The sequence below is a fragment of the Marmota flaviventris genome, chromosome 8 (genome assembly GCF_047511675.1).
Source record: "Marmota flaviventris isolate mMarFla1 chromosome 8, mMarFla1.hap1, whole genome shotgun sequence".
NCBI lineage: Eukaryota > Metazoa > Chordata > Mammalia > Rodentia > Sciuridae > Marmota > Marmota flaviventris.
This window is the reverse complement of record NC_092505.1, coordinates 68,605,660-68,620,397: the sequence shown is the minus strand read 5'-3', so window position 1 is coordinate 68,620,397 and position 14,738 is coordinate 68,605,660. Positions and strand designations below refer to the sequence as shown.

Genomic DNA, 14,738 nt, shown 5'->3' with positions numbered 1-14,738 from the left:
AGTTAATCTGGAGAGTGTTACTGAATTTTATTCTTATGCAATGGAAAAATCACTGATTCAACAGGATAAATATATAATATTTAAAGAAAGGTTGAGGGCTGAGGTTGTGGCTCAGCGGTACAGCACAAGCCTAGCATGTACAAGGCCCTGGGTTCAATCCTCAGCACCACATAAAAATAAATAAATAAAAAGGTATAAAAAAAAAAGAAAGGTTGATGTATAGGGAACAGACCATGATGGGAAACACAGGAGGAAAATAAGAAACCAAAATTTGAAAATTTCTGTAGTCATCTTCTATGGGTCAAGCTCTGTTTGAACAACTGGTAAGTTCTATATTCAGTCACCTAAGATAAACTCTTCCTTTAAACTTAATACTTGATTTCCAATATTCATTAAGAAGTGCTTTCTCAATAATACTCTGCTTGTCCTACTACATGAATATGCTCCTCAATTTCCAATGAGGTTAAATCCATCCCTGCTAAATCCATAATAAATTGAAAGTATAAAAAGTAGAAAATTCATTTAATACTCCTAACGCTATCAATACCTCAGCTACACAGTACATGTTGGACCGTGCTACTTTCCCCTTACAATCATGAGGCTGACTTTGGGCTCAGGCTACCTACCATAGACCAGCATCACAAAAGAGTACTCTAGTACAACCTAACAGTTGTACTCTGCTAATCTAAGAAAAGACACAAATTCAAAGTACAGTTCCTACTAAATGCATATCCCTACAGTACCATGGTAAAGTCAAAAAATGGCCCTAAGACAGGGACCATCTGTATGTCTACTGAGGTATGAGTTCCTTCTGAAGGTCTGAAAATTTGTTTGTGCTTTAATGATTTCTTCATGACCCATATTTTAAAACTGCTTCTTTTTGTAAGGCATTCCTTTAGACCATTTCACATATATTCTGTCATTTATTTTAAGAATTCAGGAAAACACACTTAGCATTCGGGATAGTAGTGAAAAATAAGACATTTTCAGCATGGTTTTCTTACAGCCTCTTTATCTTCTCTTATTTAAACACTGGGGAATCAATAATACTTTAACCAAAATGAACTGAGATGATCAAAATTATTCCAACAAAGTCAGAACAAGAAATGGGTGGGATAGTTGAGCATTTTCTAAGCTTGCTAATAAATACTCTTTGACTATTCAGACCAAGGGGAGACTTCAGATTTGGAAGAAGGTAATTGCTCTACTTTGTATTCTCAGCTTATATCAGCATTGATTATCACCCTTTCCTCAGATGTGCAGCCAACCAGGACATTTCCATAATATATCTCAACTCTCTCAGCATTTTTTAAGCATAGTAGCCAAGACCGTAGCTTGTGATACACAAAGTATTATAAGAATTCAGGAATATGAATACTAAAACTATGCAAAGCTTTTATTAGAGGGAATAACTTTTCAACAACACAGCATTTGAACACACCTACTATGTGCTGGCTTTGTGGTAGCTTTAAATATCTAAGGATAAGTCATGCAATATATTGTAGATATCTTTGTTATGATGAGAAAATTTATCTGAAACAACTAAACCTTTGAACATTCAGAGGAAAAAAAAAATCCATGCAAACTACTAAAGACAAGGAGAAGTGACCTTTTCTTCAGGGTTACAGGGAAAATTTAAAATAGCCTAAAGGCACTGGAAACTGCCTTGGGGCTCTTGTAAACAATAGCTAAAAGAATGGACTAAAACAATCTTAAAGCCCATTCAGATACTAGAGGTAAGATGCTTTGTCTTGCAATCAGTACCATTTGTCTTTCATTTTTCTGACAAAATTTATTTACTTTCACTTTTTTATCTTGATTTCGATGATTGTAATGAATTTACTCTGCCAGCTGGAATATTTAAACCTGAAAACTTTGACAATAAGTCTGGGCTTTATTTTCCCTAATAGCTCCATACCTGTTTTTCAATAGAGAGCTCAATTTATTTTTATTTATTTTATGGGTTTTCAGGCTGTTCCCTTTAACAGCCAGTTAGGTGTCTAGATAATTAACTTACCAGGGCTCATGCCACATCCATCATCCAGGAAGCATAACATGAATCCACCCTGCAGGTTTTCATTATCCACTGTAAGAGAAAGCAGTTATTACTAATAAATATTGGGCTTAATTTGTTCGTCAGAAAGTCATGCTGCTCGCATAATTATTCGTCCTTCTCAATTGCAGCCACAGAATGACAGAGTTATGGCACAATGACGAAGCTCAGAATGGAGTCCTGGCTACAGCTTCATAAGAAACTGCAGGGGAAGAACAACCATGCAACAAAGGCTTTACATTAACATAAAACATCTACATGTTAAGGAATTATGTGTGCAGCAGGACATGCCCTGCTCCGGAATTGGACCAATCCCTTCAACTTCAGGTATTTCTTCCCGAGGGGAAGGAAAAAGGGAGATGGCAATGTGACCCCAGGATCCCTCTGTCAAACTGATCGACCTTTATGCCCTTCCACCAAAGCACTGATTCTAAAATAAATCTAGGACATTCTTATTAAATTCATCAGGCTCCCTTCTAAGTAGTTAATTCCCAAAAGAGTTTTTTGTGAGTGTTTCTTTGTGGCAGCAAATATTTGCCTCTTGAAAATGCATTTGGGTTTTTGAAAATGGCTAAGTTATCTGAAATCAGTTTTGATAATTAAAAGACACCATTAAATTACATAATATAATCTCTGGCTTTAAAAATGTTAAAGAGGGAACTAAAACTAATGAGAATAATTTCAGTGCACAGTTTGTAAACTGACTCTGAAGATAATTTCAAACAGCTGGATATATGAGTTCAAGAACATTCCTTTTTTGATAACTGTTATTAAGAAATAATTTTTGCCAATAAACTGTGTATGTTTAAAGTACATAATTTGATAAATTTTGACAAATCAGTAACCCATCATCACAATCAAGGCAATGAACATAGTCATCACCCCAAATGTTTCCTCCTCGCCCTCAGTACTCCCTCCGTTCTGTTCTTCTGCTTTCATGGCCCCTCACTCTTGTCTCACGCCTAGGCAATCCATAATCTGCTTTGTCTCCATGGAGTACTTTCTAATACATTTAAGCAAATCTTTCTGTTCAAAGGTTAACTAGAATTCATTCACTCACGTTTAAAAATTAAATCATGTTTAAAATAGCCTATGAATAAATACTTAAAAGACATATCTAAGTGTGTTAGCCCATTTTCTGTTGCTATCGCAAAATACTTGAGGCTGGATAATTTATGAAGAAAAGAGGTTTATCTCACAATTCTGGAGGTTTGAGACCTCCACGGACTTCAGCTCTGGTGATGGGTTCATGGTAAATGGTGTCACATTGGCAAAAGGCATGTGGGAGCACATGCTAGAGTGATCACATGGAAAAACAGGAAGCCAGAGACCTAGGGGTCAGACTCAATTTTATTTATTTATTTATTTAAAAAGATATATATATATATATTAGTTGTAGATGGACACAATACCTTTATTTTATTTATTTATTTTTATGTTGCTGAGGATCAAACCCAGTGCCTCACACGTGCTAGGCAAGCACTCTACAACTGAGCTACAACCCAAGCCCCTCAGTCTTTTATAACAACCCACTTATGTGAGAATTCACTTGCTCTATGAGCCCAGCATAAGTCCCTCCCAAAGGGCAGTGGTTCGAAGGACCTAACTCTCTCCCAGTAGACCCCCACCTCTCTGATTTGACCACTTTCTCTATCCCCAGTACTCTGCTTTGGTTTAGGAAGACATCATTTTTTTTTTCTGGATTATGAAAACTGTTCCCTAACTTCTATCCCTAAATCAAAGGGTGAAGCCTGTTTGCAGTCATCTGTGCATTTTGCCACTCTCCTGCCAACACCTTCTATGGCTTCCTGTTGCTCTCAGGATAAAACACAAACCACTTAGCAAATGCTTGCCCCTTATGATCTGGCCCTCTCACCTCTCCAGGCCCATCTCCTGTCATTCCTGACCAGCCAATGCTGCCACCCTCCTGTTGCACACAAACACTTCCCTCGAACTAATCCTGAACATCGCAGGTTTTCACAGTTCTCCTAAGAGTCAAGGCGTCACAGGCACTGCCCCCATCTTTCCCATGCCTTCTTCACAGGTGGACGTCTACTGTCCCTGTGGACTGGTTCATAGAAGACTTCTCCTAGGAAGATTTCTTTTGTGCGCGCATGTGTGTGTGGTGCTAGGGATAGAACCCAGGGCTTTGCACATGCCAGGCAAGCACTCTGCCAACTGAGCTATATCCCCAACCCCTAGAAAGGTTTCTTAATCTTGCAATGTCACTGTGTGCCCAGAATGAATGTTCTCTTCCTAACTTGTGTTTTCCCACTTTCATAGGTGTTTACTTCTCTTCCAGATCAATGGTTCCTTTAGTTTCGAGGATCACAGTTACCCCAGAGATAGACAAAATCTATGCATCCTCCACCCATGTAGATATATAATACATTTTCCATGGACCCCTGCACAGGGATGTCAACTTCTTAAAAGTGAGCACTGTGTATACTCAGTACTTAGCTTAGTGCCTGGCACTTGGTGAGCACTGAAAAAAAATCTATTCAATGCATATCCATCTTTACTAGAATTGATGTACAGAGGCATTTAAACACCACAGTGAAACATATTTAGTTTGAATTTTATAGACCTCAAATTACTTGAAGGAAACCAACTGGGGAGTAATTCAAGGCCTCGGTAAATCATTTGAAAATTAGTCCAATCTTAGATTAACTATGCATGCCCAGAACAATTCTATTTATGAGTATTAAGCACTGGCCCTCGCTTTAAAAAAATCAATTTTACTAGGTTGAAAGTGATATGAATGATGGTTTTCTGCAATAAAAAATGTTACAATATGAATAGGTAATTTAAAACTGAAAATGATAAATTCGGTTTTTCACAAAATACGTATAACCTAAAGAAAGAACGAGTACCACCTCCATTTTTAATCAGCCTAGATCCTATTTTGTTTGCATATGATAATACTGAGCACTCAGGAAAGTGCAGTGAAATCAGCACTCCCATCCCCTCCTGGAGTCCTGTCACACACCCAGAGTGTAGCATGTGCATTCTAATGAAATTTGTAGTACTTTGTGATTCTGGATGTCTTCTTGGCCCTTGCCAATACTGCACATTCTCTGAATGAAGTGTCACTTACATTCGTCTCTATTCTCAAATTTCCAGGACCCTTGCCCTAATTCAAATTTTCATGAAATCTTGCTTAATTTTCATAGCCACACTCCCTGTGATCCCTGCTTTCATATTTCCTCAGAATACTTTCTATGCTATTACTGGAGTATCTTTCTTTAAGAAGAGAAAAAGAGGACATGTCTACTTAGGGTAATGACACTGTGCAGAATATTCAAGACACTCATCCAATTGCCTCTGACCCTTAGCTCTAGCCAAGGAGCCTAGTCGCTCTTTCCTGAATGCTTTTTCTCCACTTATCTCCATGCCTCACTCCCACATCACGCAGGTCTTCAATGGTATTTCACCTATTAAGGGAACCGCCCCCTGTGTAAAACTATAATCTTCCCATCACTCTCTATTGTCCAAATCTGCTCTTGTTATTTCCCTTTTAATACTTCTTATTGCTGGAATATGATTTATTTGTTCATTTCTTTATTGTCCATCTCTCCCCCAATAGAATGCCTGTTCCATGAGAGCACAGAACATTTTGCTCAATACTCTATCCCCAGCACCTACAGTAACAGACACTCAATAAATTGTCATTGAATAAATGAATAAATCCCTCAACTACTCTACCTCCATTCTTTTTCTCAAAATAATTCTTCAGACAAGAATATTTTTCTAGATTATTTGAGAAAAATCACCTCCATATTTCAAGCTCTAGATCCATAATATGAACTTAATGTCTTCTTTCTGTTTCCACCATACTCTGATTCTTTCCCAGATAGGAGATATTTATATTACGCTATACACAGAAGTTCCCTAACTTATGATGGTTTCTAACTTAAAACTTTTTTGACTCTATGATACAAACAAAGTAGAAATTATACTTTAAACTTTAAATTTTTATCTTTTCTTGGGCTAGCAATGATCCTGGAATATTATATCCCAATACTGGGTAGCAGCAGGAAGCCATAGTCTCTAGTCAGCCACACAATTTCAGGATTAAAACAAATCAATACTCTACAGAATCCTGTGTGACTAAGCTTTGGTGTTCAGTAGCTTGGATGTATTAAATGCATTTTTAACTCATGGTATTTTCAACTTACAGTGGGTTTCCACTGGAAGTCAAAGAGCATCTGTAACTGAATATGAAAGGGAAGGCTAGTTTTCCTCCATGAAGGAGCCCCACTCTTTCTTTGACTCATTTTCCCCCTGTCAATATAGGCTCCCTCCTTTTATTGGTCCCTGAGGGAAGAACCCCTGGTGAGGCTCAATTCAAACCCCTTTTCCTCTTGGGAGAGAGTTGCCTACAGACAGCCTGAAGTCTGCTCCCTTCATCCCAGAGTGGACCAGTCTGGGGTGGAAGCTGATTCCACAGCTGTGAGCAGCCCCATCCTGGGACCTTCACTCTGTCATGAAAGCTAGACACTCCAACCTAACATCTATCAGCGATAGAGGATGATTCTTGCATTTATTTCTCAAACTTTTCAGGACTTGGAGAGTAGAAGGAGGAAAAGAGTGTCATTTATTGTTTCCTCAGATACCTCAAGACATCCACATCTATCTCCTTCATGAACCATGGCACTCATCTGGCTCAGAATCCTAAATGCACAGAAAAGCGAACAGAACTGAGTTGCTTTTTCAGTGCCGACATGGATTAACATCATGGACAATATCCTCTCACTTGTGATCAATTACCAATATAACAGAGCAGCTGACAGAATCAGGGTAGAGAAGCGGTGTTAGCATTAGGGGCAATTTTCTGGGTGGCACTGAGTATATACAGGGCAGGATCGCAGAACCTACTGTCACTGGCATAATATTAAATGAGATTAACTAATAAGTGCAATAAAAACTTGGAACTACAAAATGAAGTCAATGAAGAAAACATTTGGTTTGAATTTTGCAGCACTAAAATATTCATACTGCACATTCACTTGTGCATTTTAAAACTATGATAAGTTGAAAATAATGTTTGCTTAATTATGAATAACCATTAAGTTAATCTGCTTTTTATAAGAAAACTGTTTCTCACAGCAAACAAATCTACAGCTCCAAACCACTCTGGTTCTTTCACAAAACTCTGGAAGGCCTAATTTTGTAAATGGGTCTTCTAATAAAAGAACAATTTGACTCTTAGGGTGTACTTTTCCCGACCTGGCTCCCCATAGGGTTCCTACGTTCACAAAGCACTTAGATTACATTAAAATCTATAGAATGTGACTTGATTCCATGAAATAAAATACATGCAAAATAGCTACAAGCATTTCCCTTAGAAAAAGAAGGAAAAAGAAGAAAGGAAGTCTACTCACCTGAAAACACATCAAGTCTTGCAGCCCCTGAATCTCTGAAAACAATATAAAAATATCACAGCTTCAATTGAAATTATGTTTAAAAAATTACATTAATCTAACTTGCTTATGTGAGGTATAACCTACTGTCAGATATCAAACAATACAAAAAGCCACTTAAATTGCTTCAAAATCAATTACTATAATGTTTCACTGTGCATTTATATACTAACAACTATCATCACTGATGATTTGAGAATATTACAAAAGCTAAAACTCAGAAATTTTTAAAAAGAGATGGAATCTAGTGGTAGTTACACAAAAAGCTCATTAGAATGAACATGAATTTTGTATTTTTAAAAACCTGGCCAAAGAATGATCCAGAAGTCATAGAATGATTTTCATGATATGTTTCATAGGTATGAGAAAAAGGAGGTATAGCTAATGAGGAAGAAAGTATGGAAGGGAAGGATGATAGATCCTTTTAGAAAGGGAAGCTCGGTAAGATAATGAGTGCAACTCTGATGGGGAAACTGGAGTCTTTTCCCAAATTTCCTTTAGTCCCAAGCTAAAACTATCCCAAACAAATTTGAGTAGTAACACTGTATTTGCCCTATGACCCTAGAAGTTAGTTCTTTATAATTCGTTCCTCTAGTCAATTGATGCTTCTAAGTCCTCCTTACACAGAAGTTCTAGAGCTACCACTGCCATTTCTAGAGCATTTCATGTATCAACTAAACACTAAATGAAGTCTTTTTGAAAATTCTCTTCTAATCCTTACCACAATCCCATGACATGTATGTATCAATGTCTCTATTATGCAATTATGCTTTGTACAAAGTACCACATTGTATAGTATGTGCTCAGTAAATGCCAATATACTGAAAAGAAAGTTTATAAAGAAATAGTTTCTTTTTACAGTTGAGGCATAACATAAGGACTCACCTTTTTATCATATTAAGACACTTTATAATGACCTTTGTGTTTCAGCCCTAGATACTTGCTTTTTGAATAGCTGAGGTATTAGGAGGAGGACCCTAATCATCCATTCCTATACCATCACATTTTTTCTCCTCTCTCTGCAATATTTTTTAATATCTTTCAGTTATAATTTTCACAACTACAGGGTATCACCAAAATTTTGAATACAATAATATTTGAAAATTCTTAAAATAACACATAAGACCAACTGAGCATCTTGAATAAGTCTGCAAAATAGTTTCATTTGCTGTCAAATACTAGCATCTAAGCAGTGGCAGAGAACTGAGGTATCCATGGAAGACAGAAGAACTGAGAGGTTCAAGCTGTTGGGGTAACACTGGTCATGAGACATACCTGAAGGCATAGGCTGGTCCCACCAAAGCCCCAGCTCCCCCTCCAGCCCTGATCCCAGAGGAGTGTACTCTCAAGGATGCTTCTCCTTCTCATCTTTCAGGAAAAATAGGGGACCCGATTTTGTATGTGGTGCCTCTTGTGTCTTAAACCTTACAATTACCTTTTCTCTTCCTTTTGTTTCTGAACACTGTGTAAACTTTCACTATGAGACAAACAAACATGAGACAAGCTAGACCTGGTCAAGGGGCTGCCAGTTTACAAATGCTGCTCTAAGAATTGCTTTATTGATCACATTTCTCTCCTTCCTTCAAGTCCAAAGTTAATCTTTCTTCCCCAGTCACCCAATCACCCTCAATCATGTAAAGTGTTCCCGTTGTTCTACGTCTGCTACGTGCTGATTTCCTGTGCCTTGTAGAATGAATGAATGAACGAAACAACTTCAGAGGAGAAAAGACAGATGGCGCTATGGACAAATGTGCTCTTTGAGAACAAGTTGCTGAAAAGGAGCACTTTTCAGCAACTTGTTCTCAAAGGAAAGGTAGGAAAGCCTTGCTTCAGAAACAACAGCAGCCAATCTTATCTCCCACAAAGAAACTAACCATGAGTGTTCATCTGCCCAGGCCCTTTCCCTGTGAGCTCCTTCTAATTTGCTTGGGTTCATGACTCCCTGACCAATCAACTTTATGCTTTTTCTCCTTTTTCCCTCCCTTTTTGTGATTGCATTATCCCTACAGAGTGTTTCATAAAAGGAGGAACTAGTAATTTTTTACCTAGCAATGGGCACAGTGCTGGGTAGAAATTCGTGGATGGCTGGTTAACTGACCACACCCTGTCAGAAAGGTCATTTCTTTGAAGGTCAAAAATGGAAGATAAACACGAAAAGCTAACATATGCTATAAACCAGTGGCAGGAAATTTAAGTCCCCCTACTGGGATCTCTGATCTAACAACGGCACATTATTTTCTAGAAAGACTTTGCTTTTTGCAGAGAAGGGACAAAAAAAATCTGTGCAACAGTGAAGTACAAGTATAAAAACCATCAAAGGCCGTATTCAGTTTAGCTAGAAAACTGAGTCCCTCCCAATTCTCCACACATATATTATTGAGTGGAACTAAAATGATTAAAGAGGTTCTTTAAACCTCCATTCCTTTGTCAGAGACAGTGAAATAGGGTACTGGGGTTCTGTAGCCAAATGGTACAAATCTGAACTCTATCTCTGCCAAAGAGTAATTATAGAACTTTGAATTAATCATCTAACTTCTCTATGCACAGATTTTCACATATGTAAAACCAGGGTAATGATTCCCCCCTCAGGGTGATGTCATAGGATGAATGAGTGAACACTGCACATGTCACTCACATAGGTGGAGGAGAACAGTTAGCTGTTTTCTGACTAACCACACAATTCACCTCAAGGCAGACTTCAATAAAGGCTCAAACCCAAATGTCATTTCTCAAGACAAAGTGTACACTGATCTGTAACTGAAGAAACATCCAAATGTCTGCTATTACATGGCTATCAACACTAATGCAGAAGTCCAGTTTGCCTTCATTTCAAGTTTAATCATAAAGGCAAATTAAACAAAGGTGACTAATTCCTTCTTTCATCTGTTCTTTTTCCCATAGTATTTTGATTATGCTGGAAATTGTTATGGTTGTTTATGTGAAGTGTCCCCGAAAAGTTCACGTGTGAGACAATGCAAGAAGGTTCAGAGGAGAAATGATTGGGTTGTGAGAGTCTTAATCCAATCAGTGAATTAATCCCTTGATAGGGATTAACTGAGTGATAACTGAAGGCAGATGGGGTGTGGTTGGAGGAAGTGGTTCATTGGAGGCATGGCTATGGGGTATACATTTTATATTTGGAGAGTGGAGTCTCTGTGCTTTCTGATCATCATGTGAGTCTTCTGCCATGATATCCTTCCTCACCTTGATCTATGAGTAGTGGAGCCTGCTGCTATGGATTGACCTCTGAAATTGCGAGCCTCTAAATAAACCTTTACTCCTCTACTATTGTTCTGGTGGGGTTCCTCAGTCACAGCAGCAAAAAAAAAAAGCTGACTAAAACAGAAATCGAGCAAAACATTCTAAATGGGGGGAAATGACAGTATATCTTTATTTTCAAAGATAACTGGACTAGATTTATGTCATGGAATTCCAACAACAGCCTTTGTTCACAGGTAAACCTACCTGGCATTGTCCAGCAATTCAGCCAGAGCTCCAAAAAGGAAACTGTGGGTTGTGCTGATGAGAAGAGAGAAAGGGAAAACAGGAAGTTAAATCAGGGCAAATGCTTTAAGACACTCAACACACAAATGTTCCCCAGTTCTAGACAATCAATGTTGAATTTTTTCCAGAAATAGTGTGTTTAGCATGGCCAAGATTCTGAAGGACATACTATATTATAAAGCCAAGGCAAGAACTCATTTGCAAAATATCTTGTTTACTTCTAATATAATGAAGACTATTGAGGATCTTACTGTTGCAGGAACAAACTTTCATGTTTTAAACTTTCTTTACAATTACATATTAAAGTACTATTTCTAAAGAAGTTTCATTGAAATTGTATTACTTAATACCAAATAAATAATGAGCAATATTGACCAACTCCTTAATCTACTAAAAAGCCACAGGGTTCCATTGGTTGGCTAAGAAATTGGCAGGAGGCTGCTGTTCACCCTACCAATCTCCATATCTCTGTAGAAGCTTTCCACCTATGAAAAGCCTACTCTTTAAATGACCTTATGGATTATCTTTAGTCCCTTGCTCCTGTACCCTCAGTACCAGTTGCTTGGTGAAAGAACATGGTAAACAGCCTGCACTACTCATGACACTTGGAAGGCTAAAGGGATATCTGTGGGTGAACAGGTTGCTTTCAGCGGTTCCAAGTTTGCTTTTCCTTTTCTGATGTGGCTATTTCAATTAGCAACCTTATCATGGCATCAAGGGAAAATTCAAAATTCAATATTTGCACTTTCCTTTTTATGTTTAGTAAGCAGGTTGCAAAAGCAAGAAACCCATTTACCATTTGTATAAGAGAAAGCATCAACTGCAATGTCTAAATCTCTTCAGACACACCTCAGGACATGAGACAATACCTTAACTTAAAATTTATTTTAAAAATTACATTTCTCTCTCTCTCTCTCTCTCTCTCTCTCTCTCTCTCTCTGTGTGTGTGTGTGTGTGTGTGTGTGTGTACATGCATGTGTCTTCATTTGGGGGGATTTTAAACTTTAAACATAGATACTAATGAAAGGTCACTTGAGTATGGTCAGCTTTAAAGTTTATAAAAAAATCTAGAAATTACTAAATAATGCTTTTGTTTAAAAAGATGTTCTTCTCTCTCTCTCTCTCTCTCTCTCTCTCACACACACACACACACACACACACACACAACTGGTATAAAAATCTTATACTCTATAAAAGAGAATATAAGTGACATGTTTTATAAAATCAGAACTTTAAGCCACAGCCCTTCTGGTGAATTTAAAATTTGTATACTGATGATTCAGTACACAACAATTCGATATATACACATCCTTTGTGAAAGTCATTGTAATAACTATGACCAAAAATGCCATATGAGTTTATTAGTTCATTCAAGAGTTTTTGTAACTACCCACCTTGTAACCATTTGTACAGGTAGAGTCTTTGCTATCTTGGAGATCAAGGTGGTGGGGTATGTGAAAAACACACAAATAAATGCACAATGATGACCTCACAGGTGGTGGTTAAATACTTTCTTCACATCAATAATGGGACAGAGTAATTGCTGGGGGAGGGCAGGGTGCCCAGGGAAACCTCTCTTGATAGAAGACATTTAAACTGATCTTTGAAGGATGAGAACCTGGTCTCTTGCAGGGACAGAGTGAAAACCTTCCAGCAAGAACAGGAGATGCAAAGATGCAAGGCCCTGGTAGCACGTGCAAGGCCCTAGGTTCAATCCTCAGCACCACATAAAAATAAATAAATAAAATAAAGGTATTGCATCCAACTACAAGTAAAAAATAAATTTAAAAAAGAAAGAAAGAAAAAGGTTGTGTGGAGGGTGGTCTAGAAGACATGGTGGTGGATTCCCCTAAGGTCAATGGCAGTGGAGTCAAAGAGAAATGGATGAATGTAAGACACATTTAGAGAAAGCATACCCTTGATGGGCTGAATGCCCAGTGAAGCAAAGCAGATATTTTTAAAAATACTTCTCTTTTATGCATGGAAGTCTCAAACCAACATTTATCTGAACAGCTAAGAAGATGTCAATTTGTACCTGATTTTTTGTTGCTTCATGCAGCTGTCTTTTTTAAAAGGTATTATTTTTAATATTAATATTTACCAACTGAAAAGGGGCTGGAGAGGCCCATGGTCCATGCCTGCAATTCCAGCAACTCGGGAGGCTGAGGCAGAAGGATCACAAGTTGAAGGCCAGCCTAGGCAGTTTAGCAAGACCATGTCTCAAAGTTCAAAAATATATATATAAAGGGCTGGGACATAGCTCAGTGGCAGGACTATGTCTCCTGTGTTCAATACCCAGTATCTCAAAAAAAGAAAAAAAAAAAAAGAGGAGGAGGAGAGAGGCTGGAGAAGTGGTATCACCGAGTGGTTCAGGGGAGAGGGAAGCTGGAAAGTAATAGCTGCAGAAATGATACAAAATGGAGTCTGAGTAACTTTCCCAAAATAAAGTTCACAGTCATTCCAGTACTGGACTTATGGTTTTTCTTAAAATCACTCAGAACTGCTATTTCTTCATTTTTCTTCTCCTCCAGCCACCTTTTAAGTATTTATTCCACCATCACCAGCTAGAAGTCATTCTCCAAAGAGATATAAAAACTAAATATTACTGGATATTGCTTGATTTAATCTATTATCTTAAAATTGCACAGTTTGTCCCACATAACAAGGCTGGCATTCCCTGGCCTTCTTTATTCCTCCATTTCTGTGGTTTCTACTTTGATACATCCATTCTATCAGCTGCTACTTTTAGTAAACACAAAGATTCCCAAACACTGACATACCACTGTGAATTACACAGCACTCATCACTATACTTTGCAGTACTAGAACCGACAAATGACATGGAATATTCCGTCACCTGCCTCTACAATCTGAGCACAGCAGTTTCCCCTTATCCAGGGTTTCACTTTCTGTGGTTTTAGTTTTTACTGGTCAATCTCCATCCAAAATTATTCAATGGAAAGTTCCAGAAATAAACAATTAATGATTTAAATTGTGTACCATTCTGAACAGCATGATGAAACACTGAGTGGTCCCCCCTTTATTACACTATGTTGCTTAAATTGTTCTATTTTATCATTAGTGATTGTTCATCTCTTTTTGTACCTAATTTGTAAATCTATCACGGTTCAATATGATTCCCAATTTCAGGCATCCACTAGGGGGCCTTGGGACAGCATTCCCATGAACACTGTATTCCAAATAACACCTGGAGAGGAGCCCAAAAAGGCATCTGGGCCTGGAAAGAGCAGAAAAAGTACCAGAATAACAAATGAAAAGTGAGATTCCTATCTTCAGAGAGGTTTCTGGAAACCTCAGGAGACCAAAGAGGTTGAAATCAATGAATGCAAATTACTGCATTTGAAAGGTCACTTGAATCTTTCAATCGTGGTGGGGGTCAGTCTGGAGCAGGCAGAATTGGTAGAATTAAGCGACCCGCTGACCAATAATTAAATAATTTCATTCAAAGATAAGTGTGAAGCCTTTCTACCACTTGGTGTTAATTGAAGAATATCAACATCTTTATCACTTGCTCAATGTTTTTAGAAACACATATACAACATAAATAAAGAAATCCATAAATCAACTACACCAAGTTCTTTTGGTTTTTCAATCAGGTATTTGATTCCGACGGGGACAAAACTTTTCTCCATTGCGTGGAGACCCTACCCCTCTCCGACCCCAGCTAGGCACTCACGAGTTAGCATGGATGAAATCCAGATGGAGTTGGGCCCGACGCAACGCAGCATACTTGTGGCT

At 38.0% G+C, this 14,738-nt stretch overlaps 1 protein-coding gene across 1 annotated transcript in view; it reads right to left on the bottom strand.

Annotated features, from left to right (window-relative positions):
• Nucleotides 1-14,728, bottom strand: part of Morc1 (MORC family CW-type zinc finger 1) — a 149,807-nt gene extending 135,079 nt beyond the window's left edge. The window contains exons 1-4 of the mRNA XM_027943185.3: nucleotides 14,649-14,728; nucleotides 10,942-10,995; nucleotides 7,438-7,472; nucleotides 2,018-2,086 (exon numbers count right to left, since the gene is read on the bottom strand). Of these exons, the coding sequence (XP_027798986.2) occupies nucleotides 2,018-2,086; nucleotides 7,438-7,472; nucleotides 10,942-10,995; nucleotides 14,649-14,728 (238 nt within the window). The remainder of the gene's footprint in view (nucleotides 1-2,017; nucleotides 2,087-7,437; nucleotides 7,473-10,941; nucleotides 10,996-14,648) is intronic.
• Between the last annotated feature and the right edge of the window lie 10 nt (nucleotides 14,729-14,738).